The sequence below is a fragment of the Limulus polyphemus genome, unplaced genomic scaffold, assembly GCF_000517525.1.
Source record: "Limulus polyphemus unplaced genomic scaffold, Limulus_polyphemus-2.1.2 Scaffold1053, whole genome shotgun sequence".
In the NCBI taxonomy this organism is placed as follows: domain Eukaryota; kingdom Metazoa; phylum Arthropoda; class Merostomata; order Xiphosura; family Limulidae; genus Limulus; species Limulus polyphemus.
Window position 1 is genome coordinate 316,383 of NW_013666663.1, and position 24,616 is coordinate 340,998.

Genomic DNA, 24,616 nt, shown 5'->3' on the forward strand with positions numbered 1-24,616 from the left:
TTAAATTTTACTTTTTTGTTTTAATTAGTGCTGATCTAAAATTTGCCTATTTAACCAATAAATTAGTATAATTATTTGTAGCTATTTATTCTATTATATATATATATATATATATATATATATATATTACATTTGTTCATGTTACTTGCAATTAATAGCAGAAATGGCAGTAGACAAAACAATGTTCCTATAAAATATAGAAAATCAGTTTACAAATATGCATTTTAGTGCCCAAACAACATCAATCCTCAATATTTTTGTAATTGAAAGTTTGACAAATATTTTAGAAATAATACCTATGATATTAAATCATATTAGTTTACTTGCTACATAATACCTATTACTGATATTTCTTTTAGTACAAGACAACACTATGGTGCAAATGTACAAATCAAATAACATTTTAAGTCTGATCCCTATTTACTCAAAAAATCTAAATGTAGCAAGTGTATGTAAGGATGAAAGTTTCTGTATTTTTTGTTCAAAATAAGAAACAAAAAGAAGTGCTAGCTACAGATAATGATGTACATACAATTGAAATTAAACACATTGTTAATTAAATTTGTAATAGAGTTTAAACTATTTCATTATTTAACTAAAGTTCAGAAACCCATTTTTGAGTGTGGAATTTCAGGATATTAGTTCTTATAATAACCAGTTATCCCTTAACAATATTTTATCCACTAAATATCTTTTTACTTTTTATATATATATTTCCTGTGTGACCTAAATTGTTTATTTTTTTGTATAAAATTATACAATACTTCATTTTTGAAATAAAAAGAGAAACTGCATTTGCACATCAAAATATATACATATATATTAAATATAAGACTTACCAGTATACCAGCATTAGAGAAAGCTTCAGGCATGGCCAGAATTCCTGTTCCCATATTTCCTTTAATTAAGTGCATCATTGTTTCACAATTTCTTTAAATCCAACAGCCAGTAATAAACACATAGAATAAGAGACAGAGAAAAACAGTAAAGAAAATTACAAAAATAAACATATCTATAAATTTTAAGTTATAAACATAACAGCAATCACACTATTTTAATTCAGTTCTCTAGTAAAGTGTGAATCACCAATTTTTTTTTTCTATATATATATCATCACAAGCAATATTAAGCAAATTATTGAACAAGAAATTTTAGTCACTTTAATCTAGAGGTAAGGGACTAAAAGTTAAAAATATTTACCTTTTAATTCATAAGCTAATTGCTAAATCTGTCTTATTTTGTATTTTATCTTACTTATTTGTTATTTAAGTCATGGTTTTCATTAAGTGAATTTTTTGTTTGAAATTCTATTTGGTTTTGTGGACAATTTTTTTCATCTCCACAATACAACGTAAATTATGTATAACCCAGCAACATTGTATTCTCAATTCAGTACATGTATCTCTCTGTCTTTCAACAATATTTCTGCTTTATCTAAAACAGATCTGCATCAGTCTGATCAATTACAAAGATGAGCTTCTTTCTGAAATAGTGACAGAAAGGGAATGCCCATGGGGTGCGACTTCCATGAGACTGGGGATTGCCTAGAGTAGCAGCATCTGGTGTGAGACCTCATCTTTCTCAATCATGAAATACTCATTGCTGAACCGACATTTTTTGGCACAATCAAAGGTAAAATATTTATTATTACTTACCATTATTTCAAAAACCTTTTGCTCTCAACATACCACCACATTATAACTTTAACCACCCTTTAAGTCAGAAACTAAGCACTTTTTACACATATGCTTGGCATGCCATTAATATATGTTCTAATAGTACAGATATAAACAACAAAAAAATTTATTTAAAAGTAGTAGCAGTAGACAGAGGTTATGAACCTATAATTGTCAACAAAGCATTCCAAAAATGTACGACAAACATCTACAAATGATAAACTCTATATTAACATTATTAAAAACATCTCAAAACAAGTTCATCAACATACTATTTTTTCCTGGGATTTCAGAAAAGATTGCTAAAGGTTTTCGATTAAAATGTTACAAAGTAGTATTCATCCCACATAACAATATCGTCAACCATTTACAAACACTCAAAGATCCAAAAAAGACTGAGGATAAAGATGGAACTTACCAAATCAGTTGCAGTTGTGGTAAAATTTACATAGGACAAACAAAAAGGAAATTAAAACGAGACTGAAAGAACACCAGTATGACATAAAACATGGCAACACTATGTCCTTTACTGTAGCTGGACATTTATGGAACTGTGATGGTAATTTTGATTGGAAAAATGTAAAGATCTTAAGAAATGCACAAATAAACATAGAAAGTAATTGAAAAGAGATTATGTGTATAATTAAAAATAGATGTGTGTGTGTGTATAAATAGAGACTATGGACCAATGAACATGTCCCACTGGAATACATATTTAACTTAAGTATTCCCTCATTTATGATTTATTTTCCACCCCTTGTTTGACCTTGCTTTTGAAAATGAACTCACCCATTAACAGTTTATAGCTGACTATATTCTAAGCTAATACTGTAGATATTAGCCCTGATGATGGTAACTGTGTTACCAAAACTAGTCAGCCATAAATAATAATAAATAATTTTAATTTTCATTGTGTCTTAAAATGTTGATTTTTGTATCAAAGAAAAAAAAGGCAGCACAAAGTGTAATCCTGCTATTGCACTTGACTTGTCCCAATTCCAAGTAATTGTGTCAGTTAAGATTGGTTTGTGCACACTCTCTGGTATTCTCCCCAACACACATTCCTCCTCCCTCATTCTTCAAAGTTCAAAGCAGCTGAGGATATTGACTTGAAAAGTTACATCTGCAAGTGGTGTATCCACCCTGATAAAAGACTATTTGGGCCTACCCTTTATTTGAAATGCAGGGCTGTGGTGTTCCCTGGAAGTGTAGTACAGGACACCCCATTACAGTGTTTCCCAAGCAGTTCCTGGTGGATATGCTCAACTGGATGGGACTTAAATTTGCCTTGGGATGCTGTTGAGAACTCCTCCTCCCTCTACTTGTTTTGTTACAATATCTATATCTCATTTAAGTATTTCACAAAGACTGAATGGCCTAATACCCTAGCCACACTACATATATCATTTTCCATCCTTCTTTGTGACACATTCCCACTGGCACTGGAATTACCTGATATCCTTACTGTAAATCTCTTTGTGATGTCAGTGTAATTTATGAATGCATGACTATCAACAAGTTTCTTTTCAGGCATATTGTGCTACTATATTAAGAGTAAAAAACCTTGTCAGCCTTTTCCTCTTGCCCTCTATCAATATAAATGGGCTGTCTACCACCACTGGTCTATCTGCTACTCTTTTCAGTTGGATTGTGATACTCTTCCACATCTTACTTCCTTCTTAACCTGGCTTTTCATCTAGGACCTGTCTTGTTTCTTACAGTAAAGGTTAACATGAAGTGTTGTCCACAACCATCCATCACATGCCAGACATTAATCCCTTCCTTTTGCCCCCCGGTCTAGTTCGTTTGGCTCTTACGTACCTCCCTATTCTTTGAGCTGCTGCCCTCTTGTTTCTTTTATCATTTGTCTCTAAAAATGCACGTTTTTTTTATTTTTCCTCCTCGTGGTCATCATTATTTGGACATTTATGGCTTAAACTTCCATTTCTCTTCAAGACTGCTTTGGTAGTATACCTCTATAATTGATATGGCTGTTTCTGCATCTTTTATAGTAAGAGGGTTGCAAACAAATGGATAGAACAAAAATGCTACAAGGACAAAGGTAATGTTGTATTAAGAATAAAAGATAGCCATTAAGATGACTAGAAACTCAAAAAGCACAGAAAAAACATATATGAACATAGGCAGTGCTTAGGAGAAGGTTGAGCTTATGATCATATTTTAGTGCTCATTGGTATTAGTGCACATTGAGGGCATGTTACTCACCAACTAATGGAAGGCTACAGCATTATGATAGTTATTTAATGTTTGTAGACACAAGTGGGGGGGGGTGTTGTTTAAGGCTTTTGGGATGTGCAGGAAATTCAACAACAGTTGCATGTAAAGTAATAGATCTTAGTGGTGCAGAGAGGTAAGTATTGTTTCTAAATGTGGAACTCACTTCCAGGCCACCAAAATTGATAACAAATTGACCCAAGCTACTGTAGACTCCAGCATTAAATTATACTTTTAGGAGAATCAACTGAGTGGATGGAGGCTTCAACACTCTATAACCTAAAAAAAGATTGGTTGAGGGGAAGGGCCACTCCTCAATTGAATCCTCACAGCTTTTACAATTGTGTCTTTTTTTTGCTTGGTGCAGATCAAGGTTACTCCAAATATTTTCTCTAACATTTTTTGTGTGTGTTTTTTTCTAGCAACAGTTTGAACATTGTTTCACATCGTATAATAATAATAATAGATTACAAGATTCCTTAATTGTTTCTTCTAAGTGGGCTCGTGTGTCTTATATGTCCACCATTATACAGCTTTTACAGCTTGGCATTTTTCACATTAACAATTTCTTTGCTATAGATACTGCATAGACTTAGAACTATATATTTTACTTCAATTTAAGTTTACTGGAAAAGGTTTTTTTAGACATTTATAGCTGAAAAATTACCAAAACCTTTGATGTTCTTTCATTCTATTATTGGCTGTACGTAAAATGTTGTCTTGAAAAAATGTAATGCCCATGTTACAGAAGTAGACTACCTTACACAGAGGAATATTCAACCTACATATATAAGCAGCACCAATTTAAATTTTAGGCATTTCTACAATTAATTCATTTCCAGCAAGTCAATAATCATTCATTTTTTCATTACTTATCCAAGATTAAATGTCAAAAGATACTTATTTCATGTGGAATTATATCTGCTAATATTCAAATTTGCTTTAGGTTCTATTGGGGAACTACACATTAATAAAATTAAACACTTTGATGATTGAGTAGTGTTTGGTACACTTATTCATGATTTACCTAACTTTCTTTTACATATATACTTGTATTTGCTGCTGGTACTTGTTGAAATGGACCCATGTTTGCTTCATGTAAGAGTTAAAAAGAAGATTATGCTTGATGCTTAAATAGGAATAGTGATTCCTTTTGTGGATGTGATGGCTGTTATGTACTGCACTGTTCAGCTACTATAAAGTTATGTTAAGTGCACAGATGATTTGTTCTTCATAGATGTCCAGTATGTTTCATTTTCTTTTCTGTAGATCCAATAATTGTCAGTAGAGAAAGTGCATTAGCTGTGTCTGGTTAATTGAGCTTCACTAATAGGACCACTTAATTTTATGAAGTATATTAGACTGTCAGATTATATCCATCTTTTGGTTTTTTCAATACTCATTTCTACATTATTTCTATATTTCTTTACTATTTTAACCCCATTTTGGTATCAGTCTATGAAATAATGAAAAAAAATTAAATCTTCCATACATAAACTTGTCTGTGGTTTATGAATCTAATAATTTCTAGCTTATAAATTATTTTTTTTTGTCTTGAGGTCCATGCTTCAGATCTACTTCACAGTGCTCCAAATCTATTTTAAAGATCTTACACAAACTGTAATATGTTACATCGCAATTATGTTTTAATTACTTTGAGTAGTAGCTACTTCTTTTGGCCTAAATATCTTTTAGGTAGCTGGTGACATATCAAGATGAAGTTATTAATTTCATTTGTATCACACCATATATAGAATACTTGGGAAAAGTATAAATGTTTAACATAGATGGGAACCAACTCAATAACATACTGAAGAAAATGATCTTGGCATAGTGGTGAATAAACCACTCAAGCCATCACAGCAGTGTTCTGTTGCTAAAAGTAAAGCTAACAGAGAAGAGGTCATTATCTCTCCCTGTACAAATCACTAGTTAGAAACCAGATCTTAACCTATCTCTGTAAGATAACTCTTCCATTCCTCAAATAATCCTAGTAACCTCCCCATAACCTTTTCGAGCAAATCAGTATTCTTTCATAGATAAGGATAATGTTATTTTATTTTAGCCAAAGTCCTGCAGAAAAGTTACCAAAATATTCTTTTAATTTAAGAAAAAATGTCTATCTAATAGTCTGAAAAATATTTTGTTTCTTCAGTCCTTTATATAGGTATAAGAGTTTTTAAGGTGTTATCAATTAAACTTTTGTAATGCTGATGTTCATTGTTTTACATTTTGATTCATATATATGTTTTCACTTGATAGTGGTAAATCATTTGAGGTAATCTGGGTGTAGGCAGATTAACTTATGTAATTTACTAGTTTAGAATACTAATTTAACAAATAACATGTATAAATTTTAATTTCTTAATGTTTTTGTTGAACTAGCAACACTAGCTGTACCATACAGTAATCTTATAAACCCTTTAAACGTAACATAACCTATATCTAAAGACAACAATGGACCATTACATACTTTGTGGTTGCTCTTGCATACACATCTAGCAGAAAAGCAATATTTTTAATACACCCTTTACTTTTAACTAGATCATTGATTCGTCTCTTAACTTCCTATAAAGTGCTGGCCTCCACTACTGCTGACAGCAATTCATTCCATAAGATGACACCATTAGTATTTTTTAGAAACATAAAACTGTCTTAACTGAAACATAGCCTATCTTTTCTATATCTTGAATTTTTCCTCTGATTTTGTTACTCTCAGAACAAAGCACATGAAAATCAGATTCCTTTGTCTTATTGATCCCCCAGAGAATCTTGTGGAATTAAATAAGATTACCTCTTTCCTTTTTTTTTCACAAGAGAGAATTTCCTTATATATGTACATATACATACGAAGTTTTATGTTGCTTCTTTTCTGCCTTCTCAGTGTTTGGTTGATTGATGTTTGTGGCTTCTATTGATTCATCTGATACTGAATCATTTAATGGGGTTGGAAAATTAGCATAGCTGTCTTCTGATTCCATGGCATTAATAATGTACTCTTGATCTGAAGTACTTGAGTGTCCACTAAATTGTAACTGAAAAAAAAAATCCAAGTCTTTAACCTATTAAAAAATTAGAAATGTAGATCACTAGAATTGTTCTTTTGAGGCAAATACACTAATATAAATAGTCACAATTATAAAAAGTAAATGTAGTCTCATATTTAAACAATAGGGTTTGTGAAACACAAATAATATTGTTCCATGTGTTCAAATTAAAATTATGTTACGACTCAAAAATTTACACTCAAGAAGACTTGGCTCTAATTTTTTAAACATGTTTACAGTGTATTCTACCAAGTGAGTAACAAGAGCTTAAATTCCTAAGCAGATACGTAACCCTTCTCCATTCTGACTCTTACAATAGTTGCTTACTTTGATCAAGGCTCATCCTCAGTCCTACAATATAATATAAACTTTTATCTCATGTTAACACCAAAGAACACTATCCGAACCAAGCAATCTCAGCTCATAAAATCTATGTGCACTATAAAACCACTGAAAGAGATGCAATATGAATGAACAAAACCTGTTTCATTTTTTAGTGCCATCTATTCAACTCACTAGAACCTCTGGAATAAGACAACTATTATTTGGGTCTCAATATAATCAATTAGGGTGTTAAGAACTATGTTCTTTCTTGAGGTTGAACCTGAGATACTGATCTTACACCAGAACTCTTATTTTATAGAGGACAGAGGTCATAATAGTTTAGAAGCTAAGATTAAAGCATTAAAAAAGTCATACATGATTCTGATTTTTTTTCTGTCTGTAAAAGACTTGTAATGATTACTGAAACTTTGCAAAATTTCATGAAGATATACAAAACATTAGAAGTTATAGTATGGAAACAATAAATGTCAATTTGGGGTCATGAACTCAGCCAATTTGGCCAAGCCCATTCAAAGAGAGTAAATTGAGACATTGCAGAGATTTTAGAAAATAAAAACTAAGTTGGAGAACAAGTAGGTGCAATTTTTCCCCAGTGCAGCTGTAAGGGTCGTAAGGTAAAGCCTCTGAACGAAAGTGAAGTGTGAAAATATAGCAAAGAAGCTTGTTTGTTGATGCTAGAGCAGATTAAGAATGACTTAAGCAAAAACAAAATAATAACAGCATAAAGCTCTAAGCAACAATCAAACTGCAGCTGAAACCCAATTAAAAGTCAATTTACACACTTAATACATATACTAACATAACATTCTTTTTATAATCTGGTTCAGACCATCCTCCTAGACTGTACATGTAAGTTCAAACCATAACTTGTTGTCACCTAAAGCAGTGCTTCTCAACTGGGTGAACAGGTTTTGTTCATTTTATGTTGCTAATTTGATGTATATTTAAGCCATAATAACGAATTTTGCATTTTAATTTAGTACTTTTTGTCTTTTTTTTCAAATTGGGGTGAATGAACTGTTGAGAAAAACTCATAGGGGCGAATGATATTGGAAAAAGTTGAGAAGCACTGACCTAAAGTATACATGCAAGTCCTACTATATTTATAAGTGCTGCTGAACAAGAACTAACAAACACATTTAATCCTTAAACGTATAGAGGAGGTTGATGATACTGAGCTGATAAAGTTAAAGATTCTTAAATGATACCTTAAAGTTTAAATGGAGGGTATGTTATAATAGCAGAAGCTGAGGTCATAAAAACTAAAATCCAGTTACCCGAGTTTGATATAGAAACCAATGTATTTTATGCCATTAGTGTTGTACAAAAAGCAGTGACAAACTGTTTCTTACTGATGGACAAATAGTGATTATTATAATGCAAGTTAAAATCCAATGTCAGCTATGTAAATAAAATTAGAGCTACATCTTTCATGAACAGAAAACCATAGGCAGATTTTTAAAGAATCACAATAGATAATAATTTAACTAAGAATTAAATATCTGGTAACCAAGAGTAGTAGCAACTAAAATAAATGACGGACATATGAAAATCTTACAATGGTTTTTTTAGAAAGTGTTGATCATCATAAACAAAAGAGAGTTTCAAAGTAGAAATGAAACCCTGTAGCATTGCTACCAAAGGAAATGCAATTTTGTTTTTATTTTGATAGAAATTTCTTTTTATTGCATTTACAATTTATTAATTTGACATTTAAGGGCAATTTAATACTCAAATAGTTTATATGTAACTTGAATTCATCAATACTATGCGAAGGCTTCGTACATTTGGCACATAGCCAACCACGATTAGACCACTTTAGTAAACAACAAATGTAGGAATGGATACTCACTCTCTCTCTCACATCTAACATTCCAGATTCAGTTCTGCCCTCTATATGCAAAGTGTTTTTCTCACCACTAGCCTCGAGGTTCTTACTTAATCTTACATGTTTCCATGTGATATTGCTGCTTTGTTGCATGTAAGTGAGCATACAACAACCTTTCACCAATAACAATGCAACACCACCTCCTAGCACAGCTAATTCCCACTACACTGATTGTTCAATCATCACTTTGGGATTAGGCTAGAAAGCAAGATGCACTGGAAATGGGGAACAAGGGTGGGAAGTGTGAGTGGAGGTATCTATCGGAAATACCTTTCAGTGTCGAAAAATATTAACTTCTGATACGATACCTCACCTCTTCTCACGTCTAGCTAGAGTCCCACATTAAAGTGGTGGATGATCAGGTACAAAATTTTACCTAGATGAGCCCTCTTCAGTAAACATCCAAAGAGAATCCATAGAACACAACATTCTATACCTTGAAACAGTGTAGGAGCACACTCATGGGTGATCACACTTCATCTAAACCAGGCTACATTCTTTGCCAAGAAAGAAAGGGAAGGAAAGAGTCACAAGGATGGGTGGAAAATACAAGCACAGTCCAAAACCTGGTTTTCTGAAGTGTCATATGGGTAGTGTGGCAAGATCGCATCAGACTGTACATGGTGGGTCAACTCCAGTCAAAAACCAGGCAGCACCAGGAACTCAGTTTTTGGGTCATGGTAGTAGTTGGATCCCTATCATCTTCACCTCAAGCTCAGTGAAGCAAAACAGTAAAGTAACATCCACCCTCCAAATGAATGAGGAATTATTTTGGCTGGTCTTGTACCAATCCAACACCAGACCACGCAGGAGCCTGACTTCCATGCAGCAGTAAGATAGGAGAAAACCACCAAAGGGGTGAACTGTACTACATGGACAGAAAATTACTGCCCTAAAATCTACTGTGTGGAATTCGTCACATTTAGGAGATATTATCAATGGTCCATATCCCCAGTGGCTAAGAGGTGGTGAGTGGCAAGGACTCCCAAACTCCACCAGAAGAAAAAAAAAGGGGGGTAATGAAAGTGTGATGGGGAAACCTGGAGAAGTGCACCACTTTAATACAGTGCAACAGGTGACCACAAAAACACTATTTTTAAATGCAGGCCAGCTCTAGATTTTAAACTAAACATGGAAGATGGGTAGAAATCACTTGCCCTATTTAATTATCCTAGTCAATAAGTGGTAACAGTCTGGATGTGGCCTTGGATGGGAAAATAAGCACCACTTAATACTATGAGTGGTCTTGTGGAACACTCCATTTCATGGGTGAGTGCTACATCAGTCCTTGACAGCCTTACACTGTGTGGATTTTGGTTAAGTATACCCTGGCAGGCAACACTTGTGACTGAGTGGGATCCCGTAAGGGACTAGAAGGCTCTGTATAAAGAGATTAAGAAATAAAAAAAAAGATTTACCCAATCAGAGACAGTATGATGTGTGAAGAATAGCAACCAGAGGAACTCCTTAGCCTGATAAAGAACAAATGGCCATGTTAGATATACACAACTCTAAGTTTAATGCGAGTATTATGACTTAGATGGGTTAAGTGTAGCATTAGTGTTAAATTTAGCTATTTCTAGAAGCAATAATTTATCACAAGTTTGTTTACATAATTATGTATGATTCATACATTGTGTACTTTAATTATTGTGAATTGGTGCTTGTTGTAATATTGCATCATATTACTACAACCTTCTATCTCGTGGTGTGTAGAAAATTCTAGTCTTGGTTAGGGTATAAATATGTGTACAAAATCTAGTTCAAGTAATTTAGACAAAGTTAGTTAGAGATAGATCTAAACTGAATGATTGTGAGTATAATCAATCACAAAGAACATATAGTGGTAATTTCTAAATGACATTATCACAGATTGTATTGTAACAACAGAGCAGAGAAGAATAATTTGTCTTGTCAAGTGTTCTCTAAAGTAACTGAACCAACCTATGTGGACTTTGATGGGAAAAAAAGACAATTATTTAAAACTGTGGATACAACTGTGGTAATCAACAGTGTCAAGAACATTTAGATATATGTTTGACTTGTTTTAATATATATTATTTGAAAACAAGTGGACTGTTTGCTGTTTGTTTATTGTTGAAATATATTGCTAACAAGTCACAGTCACCTACATTAAAGTAGCTGGCCCATACATACCTAAAAACCTGACATGGAGTAAGTATGTGACAAATGTATGTGACAAATGTGTGTGGGGTTGTCCACACGCCAGCCTGAACATTCATCTCCAAAAGAAGACAGAAGCGAAGAGCCAATGAATGAGGTGTAGAATTTTGTGAGATGATACCTGAAAATGCCAATATGCTTCTCCATCCAATAAAGAATATGCTAAACGGACAAGCTGTCAAACCCATTCAGTTGAGAGCTATCCAGTAACCAGCAATAGCCAAAACAGACCAGCCCTGCTCTAAATGCCATGGGAAGAACACAGATCGATGAGGAAGGAAGGTGAGAAAGTTGCCGAGACAAGCAACAATAAATACATCACTTCCACTGATAAAGGAGAATGGGCAAGCAAAATGGGACAGGAAGAAGGCTACATATTAAGAGAGCCCTGACCTCCCTGCATGGGACTGGACAAAATACCTGGGTCCTACAAAATGATTTTTTTTTTTAATAGTTTCAAAATAATGTAAATTTGTCTTTAAATAAATTATTAAACTATTGGTAGGAATAATGGGAATTTGTAACTGTTTTAAGTACTCTTTTACATAATTCTCATACTGAAGTCAAGTATTCCATAAAATACTATTATAATTACAAATTGGAACCTTCACTTGAGAGGAGAAATTCAAAATAATAAAATTAAAATTAATAAATATTACATATCCTATAAGCACAATGGGCCCCAAACCTAGTTGGACATATAGTAAAAATCATTACAAAAACAGAAAGGACTTTTGGATGAATGGATATTGTAGAAAAGTAAAATGAATAACCTCTCAAAACTACTAAACAAAAAAATCAAGTATGACCATAAAGAATGTTTATTGGTAGAGAAGAAGCTCATCAGGCAGGTGGTAGCACTTCCTATGTAGAGATGGTTCGGATTCTTCATCGAAATGGTATTATAAATATCTCCTCAATAGATTATCGGAACTTTAAATACTATGTAATGATTGAGTTACAAGTTCTGCGAATGTCTGTAAATATCACAGCAAAAAGTTTGAATTTCTTGTTCTTCTGCTTCTTTTCTATTACATGATAACTCAAAAACCAAAACAATGGTGTCAGCTAATTTCACTCAGGTGGCGTAGTTTCAAACAGAGCATACTCTTTTATAAGTATTATTAACAGTAGTAATTAAAAACATATCAACATATAGAAATATATATAACTATTTAATCACAGTTGAGTTTAATTTTTCTTATTTTTGTCTGTTAACATTCTACTACACTGTGTGCCTGCACTATTATGTGGGGATAATGCAAATGCCATCCCTACTATCTTGTTTGCATTGTTTTTTGATGGATTGATATTAGCCATTCCTACACTTAGTTCCATTTTTGAAAAGTTTTTTCTTTACTTGTAAATATGAGATTATCTAGAAATATGAGCTCATAAAGTGATTAAAAACTAGAATTTTGAAATAATGGACAGAAGCTCTAAGATATAGTAACAAAGAAAACTATTCAAAAATGGCAGATATGAATCAAAAGAGACATTAAATTTTTCAAAGGCAAATTTTTTATGCATTACTGATACTTAAAAAAAAACTAGTAAATATTGGTTTGTTCAAATAAACTAATCTTATGCTTATCACACGAAACAAGTATATAGATTTATATTTTTCACTTAAAAACTAAATCGTATTATAAATGTTTATGAAAGGCACATTAAAAATAAGTATAATGCTAGGATCTCATATATTTTATGACAATAGAAAATCTCAGTCCACATGTATTAATCAAAAATTACTTATAGCAATATTTAAAACTACAGAAAAGTATGCAATTTTATAACTTGCTTGCTACTGATGTACATGTATTCTTGTACAGTAATTATTCAACACTAAATATTTGCAATTAAACTTTCTCAGTTTGAAAATCAATTGTTTCAATATCAGGCATATGCACATGGAAGGATGCTACAAAATATATAGTATGCAGATAACTGTAGATTACCACCACTAAAATTTCATTATTATAGTGGTAATATAATTATGTTTATATAAATATAAACATATTTTCAATACAACTAACAACATATAAATACATGTCTAGCATGTAAAAAGTACTCTTCTAAAATTTGCCAAAACAGTAAAGTATGTAAAGTTTACATACAATATGAAAATGAAATAATTAAATAAAACAACATCTACATAATGTTTTAAAACTTCATATAAATATATTAAACTAATAACAATAAAATTTGATATTCATATATGTAGTCAATGAAGTTTTAAATTTTAAAATCAAATTACCCAATTCATATTACTTATTTTGACTATTTTTAATTCTTTATTCAACAAATACACCACAAACAAACAAATTAATTTTCATCACATAAACATATGTACAAATGTAAATATACAAATATTTCAGTAGATACATGTAGTTGGATAAAGTAACTTACTATTGTGCCCAATTCCATGGCATTCAAATCAGTTACTAAATATGAAAAAATCCGGATAAAAACCAGCACTATACTATGGTGTAGGTAGTCCTTACCAAACTGTACAGTTTCACAAACTAAACAGTCCTATCTTAAAAAGAGCATATAACCATTCTCTTACATCAACACATGCATGTAAATGTATAACAGTACAACATATGTGAAGTCCTTATCAAACTACACCTCTTGGAGTCTTATGATCAATACTCATTGTCATATAACAAAAATGATAACATTGTCCGCATACACCTTCATTTTTCCCTACTGCTTTAAAGATTCAGTAAAGCAAAAACAACACAATAAATCTACATTTATCAATCATAATGTTCATATGAAAATGTTTAATTCATTAATTCAAGTTTCATTTTTTCATAAATTTTAATTAGTTTAAAGCTCTTATGTCATTCCTATAAATTAGAAATTTGTTTCTGTGTAGGTCTTACTAGATTTTAAATAGAACAAAATGCCAGGGGTTATCACTATGAATACAATAACTTAGTCAGTGATATTTGAACTAGCAAACAAAAAGTAATGTGAGCATACATGTATGTACACAGGAACTGAAATGCATTCTAAATCTTTTGTATGTTTTAGATGCAAGTGTAAATGAGTCAAAGTTTGGAAGATATTAAATTTATAATTCTACTTTGGGCCCAAACTAAGTATATTGAGCAATAAATAAGTAGATTTTGCACAGATGAATAACATGTTTGACTTTTAGGAACACACATTTTATATAGCTCAATTTTTATTTTTACTAATAATCCAAACTTTTTTCTCACTATGCTGTTTCTCAAGAGATGTCTCTAATATAAGCTCATTAGTAAAAGTTGCAATAATAGCTTCAATATAATGATTTAAATAGTAAAGTAGTTCTATATGAACAAGGAAAGATACACATGTACAGTATATGTAGTAAACATCTGTTCTTAACTGAAGCAGTTTCCTCTACATATTCTACATGTATGTCCTTGTGTGATGCACCGTACTGTTATCTATTATTTTTAAAAAATGTTCACTTTTACTGTAGTTCCTTTATCTCCCACAACTGATTGAAACAAAAGAAAAAAATATAACAGCTATACAAGAATATCTTAAATATTTCATTTTAAAATATGCACTTCCTGACTATTTATAATGCTCATATACCTTGATTTATGCTGTGTTATGTCTAGAGGATTTTTGCCCTATTCTTACTTACAAAAATACATGTAATAAAGTAAAACAACTTACTTGACTTGTTGCTCCAAAAGACTGTCCCAATATCTTGTCAGCAGCTAACTCAGCTATGGTTGTAAGGTTATATTTTTGTTGTGGTGATGCCATCGTTAACTAAATACAGCTAATGTCATATGAAAAGGTTATACATGTAATGTCAGTGAACAGATGATCCCAATCTAAAGAAACAAATTATCCACTTTGTAATATAATCTATATACAGACACATTCTAATTCAATAATGATTTCATTAAGTAATGCTTTTATAAAACTGATTTTTTTGCCTTTAAAAGTATCCATGTACATTAGATTTAAGTAACAGGTTTTCATACAGGTGATGACATGAAGCCTTCAAAATAAAAAATTACATTTATAATTCAAATTATAATAAACCATATAAACTACTTTGCATTTATTATAATTAAAAAACATCTGCCATTTATATGTCCAACTGATCAAATTATCTGAATCACTGTGCTGTTTCTCAAGAGATGTCTCTAATTCAAGCTCATTATTAAAAGTTGCAGTAATAGTGAAGCTTCAACTTAATGGTTTAAACAGTAAAGTTCCTAGGTATATAATAAGTAAAGCAGTAGTAGCATCCTCCTTACAGCCGAGAACACCTTAACATCATCAACAAATTTAATTAACGTATTAGCTCTTTCAGCACAGGCTCGGTCCCTGGGACTGACCTCCTAACCATTTTGTGCTTGTTACAGTTTTCATGCTATAGCATTTAAATTAGTAAGCATGTGTTAAAGAAATTTGGCAGATTATCAGTAAATATTACAATGCTTTCATATGCAAAATATAAATTTTTTTTATTAAGTCTTAAAAGTTTGTAAAGGAATTTTTTTCTCATGTCTCTTTTTCTTTTTGCATATTCATTATAAGATTAAAAAATACTTTTATGCATCAGAAAATTTTGAAATTTCCCATGCGAAATCTTTATAATGTCCAGATAGTTATCAAATATTTCTTAAGAAAAAACATTAAATTTTATCTGTTATTTTCAGTAATTAATCTCTGTATGGGTTCAGTAAGTTTGACCAATCTCGCAACCACCATAAAGAATTAGGAAATAAGTATAAGTTATGCCCCTTTATTCTAGAACGAAACACAAATTATAACACAAAAACATAAATGTTTAGACTAAATAGCTTGAATCTCATAACATTATACTTTATATTTATATATTAATTTTATTATATTGACCTCTCAGCCGTGCCAAGCTAACAATAGCAAAGTTACAATGATGTGGCTCACAAGCACTCATGGTACCGAATCAAATAACATAAAACTGACCTTTGGTCTGTACAAAGTAACTTATCTTGGCTTTGTTTTAGTAGACTAGTATTTTGTAAAATACAGCCACATTTCAATTATTGTACATTATATATGTATGTTGATTATTGCTATTTTGAAATAAGTTCTAAAACTTATTTTTCTTAAAACATAGAACAGAAACTAAAGAAGTAAAGCAAACAATTATCTCTTCTAGTTATGACCTTTGTACTCAGTTGCTGCTTGACATAGTTTGCTGATTCTTTAAAAAATTTGCACGTGGAGGATATGAAACAAAATATTTTTAGGTTTTATATATACATTTGAATAACTAAAAAATCATAAATTACTACATTAATACCATAGAATTCTACTATAATTTATCTAGCTTAGTAACTAAGATGTATTTTAGTCTAAAAAAATATGAAATTTCGAGCAGACTAAAGACACATCCTATCTCGTTGAAATATTGGTTCATTTTTACATTTGCAGCCAATCATTTTTCATATACCCCTTTCAATTTCCTGTTTGACTAACTCTTTTGATCTTCTATAATCCTCTAAGTCTCCCATCGTAGCAGTCAATTCAATCTTACTAAATTTGAAATGTTTTTCTTTCATTTCATCCCCTATGACCTTTGCAAGTCATTCTGCTTTTTTCACTTGCAGTCGACATTTGTTTCTATAATAAGCATTATTATCTTGAATATTTAAAAATCTTGATCAGTATTTCCAATTAATTCAATTGCCGAATTCACAACAAATAATTCCTGTCACATCCCTTCAAAATTTAATTTTGAAATTTGTAACCAAAATCTCATAATTCCTTATCTTCATGTGCAGTAAAACATCATACCCAATTATGCAATGATTACTTGCACCCAGACATTCCACAATCTCCACCCTTTCAGTCATTTCGATATTAGTAGTTAATAAAAAATCTAAAACAGCATTCTTCCTAGTAGGTTCCCTAATCAATTGGTGAAGAAAACCATTCTGACAATTTCTCAAACATATCTCTCTTATGGTTTGACCCAAACAAATCTCAATCTATCTGCCTGAAATTAAAATCATGCATAATTGTGACTTCATTAACAGCTGAAATCTTACACTCACTGTTGCAGTTACAAAAACTGTCTGAATGTTACACGACACTACAAATGACTCAAATTTGTTTTTAAGAGGTAATACTCAATTTGTTGACATGCTGAAATGACACTTAAATCTCTTACATTGATGTTGTTCAGTTACATGTTCTTCTTAATTTACGACTTCACATAATTAAAATTAAAGCCATGCTTCTTCTATAAGATCAATAAAGTTGGTTACATGCTAGCCTGTAATCCCTAACAGCCAAAGATCTATAAGTCAGTGTATAATTTCAAAACTTTTAATAATAACAACAGTTTTCAGGTAGAAATCAAATGTTAATCACAGTTACTTTTTATGTATTCAACACCTAATCTACCTAGTGAAATAGATAAAAGTTGGATACTTATCTATAGTACCACTCATAATCATTAAACCTCTGTGCATGGGTAGAGGTCAAAGTACAGAGTGTCGCTCAACATGGTATTATGTATTTGATTCAGAGTTAGCTATTCATTTTTCCCTACATAGCTGATCTAGTTTGTGGCAGAGAAAAGTAAATAAAAGATACAATATACAGAGATTAAAAAACTGTAGATATGCATTTTGGAATTCTAGAGGTTATGTAAATGCAATACGCAAACTATTTGATGGACAAAAGTACTTTTACTGATATTTACCATGAAGAGTACACTTTAGAAATACTTTAACTTCAAAACCTTAAGATTTTGTTCCTCACCAAGACAACTTTCAGCAATATAATGAAAAAATTATGTTTTTTTATTAAAGCTCTGTACAACCTGAATTCCACGTAGGGAATGGCTAGAATGACAACATATTTGAGTCGTTTTTCTGCCCTACATTTGATTAGATTTTACGACCTTCACGAGCATAAAACACCAGTGATGTTAGGACACTTAGTATGTAACAGGGAAAACTACTGTGAAATTTATATTTTCTTTACCTGTTGATAACGCATATACGTTTTCACCGATGTGATGAATAACTGAGAAAGTAAGAACCACGGGAAAATGAACATCACTTCACACTCCGACTTATAAGAGTCTGAATCAGATTGACATAGCCAATTCACAGGCATATCTCAATAACAAATACTTTTGTAACACATCTGATTTTTACCAAAAAATTGCCACATTTCAAGTAAATAAACATAGTAAATTCATAATTATAATGAAAATTCCTTCTCCAATATAGGGTCTTTTCAACAAACCAACCCTGTACACATTCTGTTAATGCAGGTATGTGAATAAATCCCCTCAGAAAACTTTCTTTTAATGTCTGAAGTCAAATGTAACAGACATGGTATGCTTTCATACTATGAGGTTCAGTAACTATAATTGTGCGATTGAATTTAGCAAATAGCCTCAAACTATACTCTCTGTTTTGGTGTACGCAATTTATTAAGTGTCCAGTTCCTTCACCTGTGGTCAATTTAGTTAACAATAACAGGTGACATTTCTACTAAAGCTGTAATTAGTTAACTGTTAAATCATTTCAACACAGGGAAAAAACTTAAACCCATTACTTGCCCATATATACAGTTAAAGGCTTCATATTGTACATGCACATTCAATAATATATTGCTAATATTTTAAATGCAATCTTTTCTAGTACTCTTTTATTGTACGTGTACAATATTGCTGTTTGTATATGAAGTAGTAGTTTTAATAACATTTGCATGTATTTTAAGCAAAATATTAGTTTTTATAGGTTGTTCCCTTTATTAATATAAAATTTTCATTTGTTCCACTGATAGTATATATTTCTTAGATCATACCTTAATTGTAAAGGAATATTTTCATGTCGTTATGGTTAAAAACACTTCAATATGAAACTTAGAAGTATTAAAACCTCATTTAACAATAAACATGACTTCAAATAGAGTTCAACACCTTTAACATATTAAACTCTCCATTAATTGGTTGTCATTAAGTTATCATATTACACAACAACATACAGTTGTTTAAATTAATTTGAATTTTCTTACTGGGAATAAGAACTTAAAAGGAATCACAGTTTACATTAATCAATTTTAGAAAATAATTTTTATTTGTACAACCTGTTCTGTACTTGAAAACAATTGTGCCAGTAACCACAATATTTTATACAAGTTTTATTTTCTAAAATTACTTACTTATTTTCCTTTAAATATATATATCTATAGGAAAATAAGTGAATTATAAAGTAGCTTATATACATAACAAACAGCAGACTTTTCAACTATAACACCTGTAGAATTCACTGACCATTTATTTTGCCCAAAGTGGTTTGTGACACCAATTCAAAGCTTCCCAATGTTTATGACCATTTATCATCCAGATGAAAAATCCTCTTATGCATCTGTTGTGAAGAAGTAATTATAACCTGGGGTTAGCTAACACACTGAAACCATGTATCTAGTACAGCTGTTCAGAAAGCTTCTCTTAGTAGGCGTTCCCATTTCCTGTAATGAAGGAAATCAACATTGCTCAAACTTGCAAGCTATAATAGTATATACTGTGTTTTAGGAATTAAATGAAAACTAGTTTACAGTAGCTGTTTATACTAAAATAATACGAACTGAAAAGAGCTGCATCCAAAAAATTTAAATAATAACTAAGTTTACTTTTTATTATTGTTTATTCCATAAAAATAGTCTAACCAAAGTATATGTTGCATATTTTTCTAGACATGTCTGCCCTATTATTTAAACAATTAATTACATAAATTTGTGAAAGAAATTTAAGAGCACTCTAAAGGATCTTTAGTGAATAAAATACAATATAAGAGTGTTCATTACATTAAAATTTACAATGTAAGCACACACTCATCAGCTGGGCTTAGTGCTGTCATCTGTAATTTTCTGTTTTTAATTATATTCAAATTAACAAGCTGAATGGGATCTTCATGACAATGATTTCCAGGTGGAAGGCTTTAATTCCCCAAATGTCTTTTAACTTTAATATTCTTTCACCTGTTACCTTGTCATAACATTTTAACAACGAAAAAATTAAAATCAGTTATTTGCCCATAAATACAGTTGAAAGTTTGATATTGTGTATATGTATTCAATAATATTTTGCTAATATTTAAATGCCTTCTTTTCCACTACTGCTTCATTGTATTTGTAAGGTATAGCTGTGTGTACATAAATTTGATATTATAGTCAAATTCAATGGCATGCTGTAAAACATGAGTAGGGAAAGATGAAAGAAGTACAATGTTCTACAATTCTTTGTCAGAGATATCTGGTAGTGAACCCAATGTAGTCTTTCAAGCTGAGAGGACATTTACATTTATAAGTGAAAAGGGATTGCTTCAATATACTGATTTTGTCATTGAAAGGGAAGAATTTTCTTAGTCAAAAGAAGTCTCTATATACACATCTAAAGTACATATGAGAACAGGCCTTTTTAAAACATTTCAAAATTTTAGACCTTAATAACAAGGATTTACTACCTCAATAAGAAAGTACGAAAGTTATCAGACATTTATCAATTGTCTGAATAAGAGAAATGTTATTAACATAATTTAGATTATGCAGTACTCGTTTGACATTTTGATTAATAACCACAACAGGAAAACAAATCTCTTCCGGAACTCAACTAATATTTAATAACTCAATTCTAAAGTAAGTTAAGTTACTACAAACTATATATGCTCAACTAATAAAACCTTGATAATGATGTTTGAAGAATTCTGGTATAAAACTTTCATAGTTATAATAAATACTTGTATATGTCTGTTTATTCTTACAGTTTATTCTTATTGTTGGGCCTTAGTTAAAAATAACAGTTGACAAACCTTGCATTTTAAATTAAACAAAAGTATTCATTTGCTATTTGGCAACACTTCCAACAACACAGGTTCTAAATATCTACAGTTTTTAGTCAAAAGTATTTATTATTGGCTTAAAATCTGATGTACATGTAATTTTCACATACAATATATACCATACTTATTAAAAAAGATATACATAAAATTATTAAGCAGAATCTTACAGAATTTGTGCAGACTTTACTAACATTTTGTACAAGATCAGAGTGAATTATATATGATTTAATTTAAGATTTGGCAAGATAACAAGCATAAGATTTTATTTCGCACATAAGATCTTTGAAAATAATGGTAAGATATAAATAAGATCTGGTAATATCTATTGAGGATCTTCTAAAATGATAGTAAGATATGGTAAGTACTATTCAGGATCCTTAGAGATCCAACAACCTAGTAAAATCCCTTAAGATCTTGATGAGAGTATTATTGCCAATTTCTATCTGGGATATAAAGTATACATAAGCATGCATATGAAGGGACAAATTTAATTTGGCAAATGAGAAAAGACTGATATACACCTAATATATATCCATTAGTGTATATCCAATTTAAACAATAAAACCATACATGTACAAGATAACAACTATAGGTAACAGAAGGCATTTTGACTCATTAATGCCATCCATAATATTCATTACAGAAAAAATTCAACTGAAAAAATATCTTCTACTAATAAAATAATTTAACTCCGAAAAAGTTAAACAGCATAAAACACCATATTTAACAAAATAACTTATAAACTAAACTTCCAAAAGTAGCAATGCTTAAGCCACAATAGCAGACTTGTTAAGATCATTGAAATTTCACCATTTTTTTTACATATACACTATACTTTAACATTTACTGACATCTCTATTTCAGTGGACAAAATGATCTTTTATATATATAAGGAAATATAAAGTGTGTTTACACATATTTTATTATTAGAAATAACTGATTTTATTGACTTGACAGTTGTAGTTAGTCACTTTTTGTAGTCACACAATGTACATGTACATCTTAACTAAAGCTTACAGGATGAACTGGACTACCAGTGTCAGTATAGAACCTGTACAAGATGGGAGGCAAGCCTCTAAACAAGGGTTAAGTTAAAGCAATACATTGTACTTTTTATGCTGCATTTGTAACTTACAGATACCAATAAGCTGAACCAGTACATCTTTATATATTTTAAGTGATTAAATTTCACTTGGTTTTTGTTTTGATGGGCCAAACAGCTTTTATCACCATGCTTTTTTCATATTTTCTTATAAAATTACCAAAATGAAATACAATTTCTCTAAGTGAATATACACGTAGATGACTAAACGTGGTTTTGATTCATTAACGTCTTACCATCAAACCAGATGGAATTTAAACAATTAGAAAATAAAGCTTGATCCTCAATACTTATGGCTCTGGTAGCTTGACATAATTCTCCCACAACTTTATGCTTCCTAATTAAGGAATTCAAATTGCCAGATGCAAAGTGTGGTGAATCTACAACTACTTGTGTTTCTAAATATGACTTATTGGACAATAATATCGTTTTCATAAAAAACGAAAACAACAATCATTTTTTTTATATACAACTTTATGTACAAATTGACTTAATGCCTTCTACAAGTTACAGATATAAAGAATTGCACATTTAATCAATAGAGCATGAAAAGGGAGTTTAAGTGAAGGCTTAACAAACATTTGAATGATAAAGGCTTGCTTTATCATTTTTATTTTAGTTTAATTCAGTGGATGGAATGGCCTAGATGAGCCACCAGGTTCCATATTCTGTATTAATTTCAAGTATAAAGCAATAACACTGGGCCTAAATGAGGCATATTCTCACAGTCAGTTTATTCTCCACATGCACAAAAATTAGTTGCTGATAAAATTCAATTACTGTAATATTGTTTTTTTTTTTACAATTACATAATAAAAACAAACATTATTAAGTTAATTGTAAGCTATGCTTGTCTCCAGTACAGTGCTTTATTTCACATCTTATCCTGTTAATGCGTTATCATTCCAACAATCCAGAAGAACTTTAAAATTTCATCTGAAATATGAAAGTTCAGCTCAACAAAAATAGTACTAGTAGTTAATTAACTAACAACCATTTGTTAGCATTATATAGTTATAAGTTATAGAAGAAAACATATAACTAAAAGCAACAACATAAATAGAACAACGGGTTTTTGTTTATACATGAAGCTCAACTTCAACTTTCGATATCATTAGCAATACTTGAAAATTATGTTCATGGTTTTAAACGAAGACATTTTAAGCTCATTTTCACCTGTTATATTTTTTGTTAAGAATTAGAATTCCAAGTCTTACGTCCGATTCGTAAAAATAAGGTGCGTAAAAACTGCTATTAATATTACTGTACTATAGTTCTAAGAACTTTATAACATTCATATCCATAACATAAACTAATACGTAACACTAATAGCAATACGCTAACTTCTGTAATTAATTGGCCAGAAACAGTTTTGTTCCGACGTTTCGGTGAACATACACTTCATCTACAAGTACAATTTTTCATCAAAGTAAATGAAAACAAAATACAAAAACATATTTTGAAATTCGAAGCCTTCAGTGACAAAACTACTTTGTATTTACCTGTCAAAAATGTCATTTTTAGAGTCTAAAATTCAGGCTTTATCTCTGCTTTTATCTTCCTTTTCTTACTTTTTTGTAAATGAGGGGGGGGGACGTGATTCTAACTAATGAGAACTTTGATTACACCCTCAGTATCACCCCGCCCAATCATGGTGAACTACACGCTTGTTAAAACATGTAAATAAATGTTTATTTTTCCTATTAGATATAAGAAGATGCTAGTTTATTTTTCAGGAGGTTTATATTAATGCGGTATTTTTGGCAGTACTTAACTATTCTGTTTAATTGATTTCCAAGAATTAGATTATTTATGTATTTGAATTTCGCGCAAAGCTACACGAGGGCTATCTGTAATAGCCGTCACTAATTTAGCAGTAATAGACTATAGGGAAAACAACTAGTCAACCACTCACCGCCAACTCTTAGACCACTCTTTAACCAACGAATAGTGGGATTGACAGTCACTTTATAACGCCCCCACAGCCAAAAGGATGAGCATATACGGTGACGTGGATTTAAACAGTGTCTTAGCCAGGACACACACATTAAGGGTGAAATGACAAACTCAAAGGGTGCGAGTACATTGTAATCATTTTCAGTTTTCGTTATAAATTTTTATCATTTATTGGTGTTCCTTATTAATTCATAAGCGAATTCACTCACGAAAAAATATTTGATATCGACAACAAGAGCTTAAGTTAGGTATGAACTGGTAGGTTAATCAAAACAGAAAGCACGAGTCAGTCTCAGGGAAAGTGGATTGGA

General features: G+C 31.0%; 1 protein-coding gene across 7 annotated transcripts in view; it reads right to left on the minus strand.

Annotated features, from left to right (window-relative positions):
- LOC106461888 (proton-coupled amino acid transporter 1-like) overlaps positions 1 to 23,971 on the minus strand; it is a 61,832-nt gene extending 37,861 nt beyond the window's left edge. Inside the window, exons 1-5 of one of the 7 annotated variants that reach the window (XM_013921754.2) lie at positions 23,852 to 23,971; positions 19,681 to 19,877; positions 15,057 to 15,165; positions 6,762 to 6,946; positions 840 to 930 (exon numbers count right to left, since the gene is read on the minus strand). In XM_013921754.2, coding sequence (XP_013777208.1) covers positions 840 to 930; positions 6,762 to 6,946; positions 15,057 to 15,149 — 369 coding nt within the window. In that variant the 5' untranslated portion in view covers positions 15,150 to 15,165; positions 19,681 to 19,877; positions 23,852 to 23,971. The other 6 variants (XM_013921753.2, XM_022388970.1, XM_022388971.1 and 3 more) reach the window with 6 other exon arrangements.
- Positions 23,972 to 24,616: the final 645 nt, after the last annotated feature.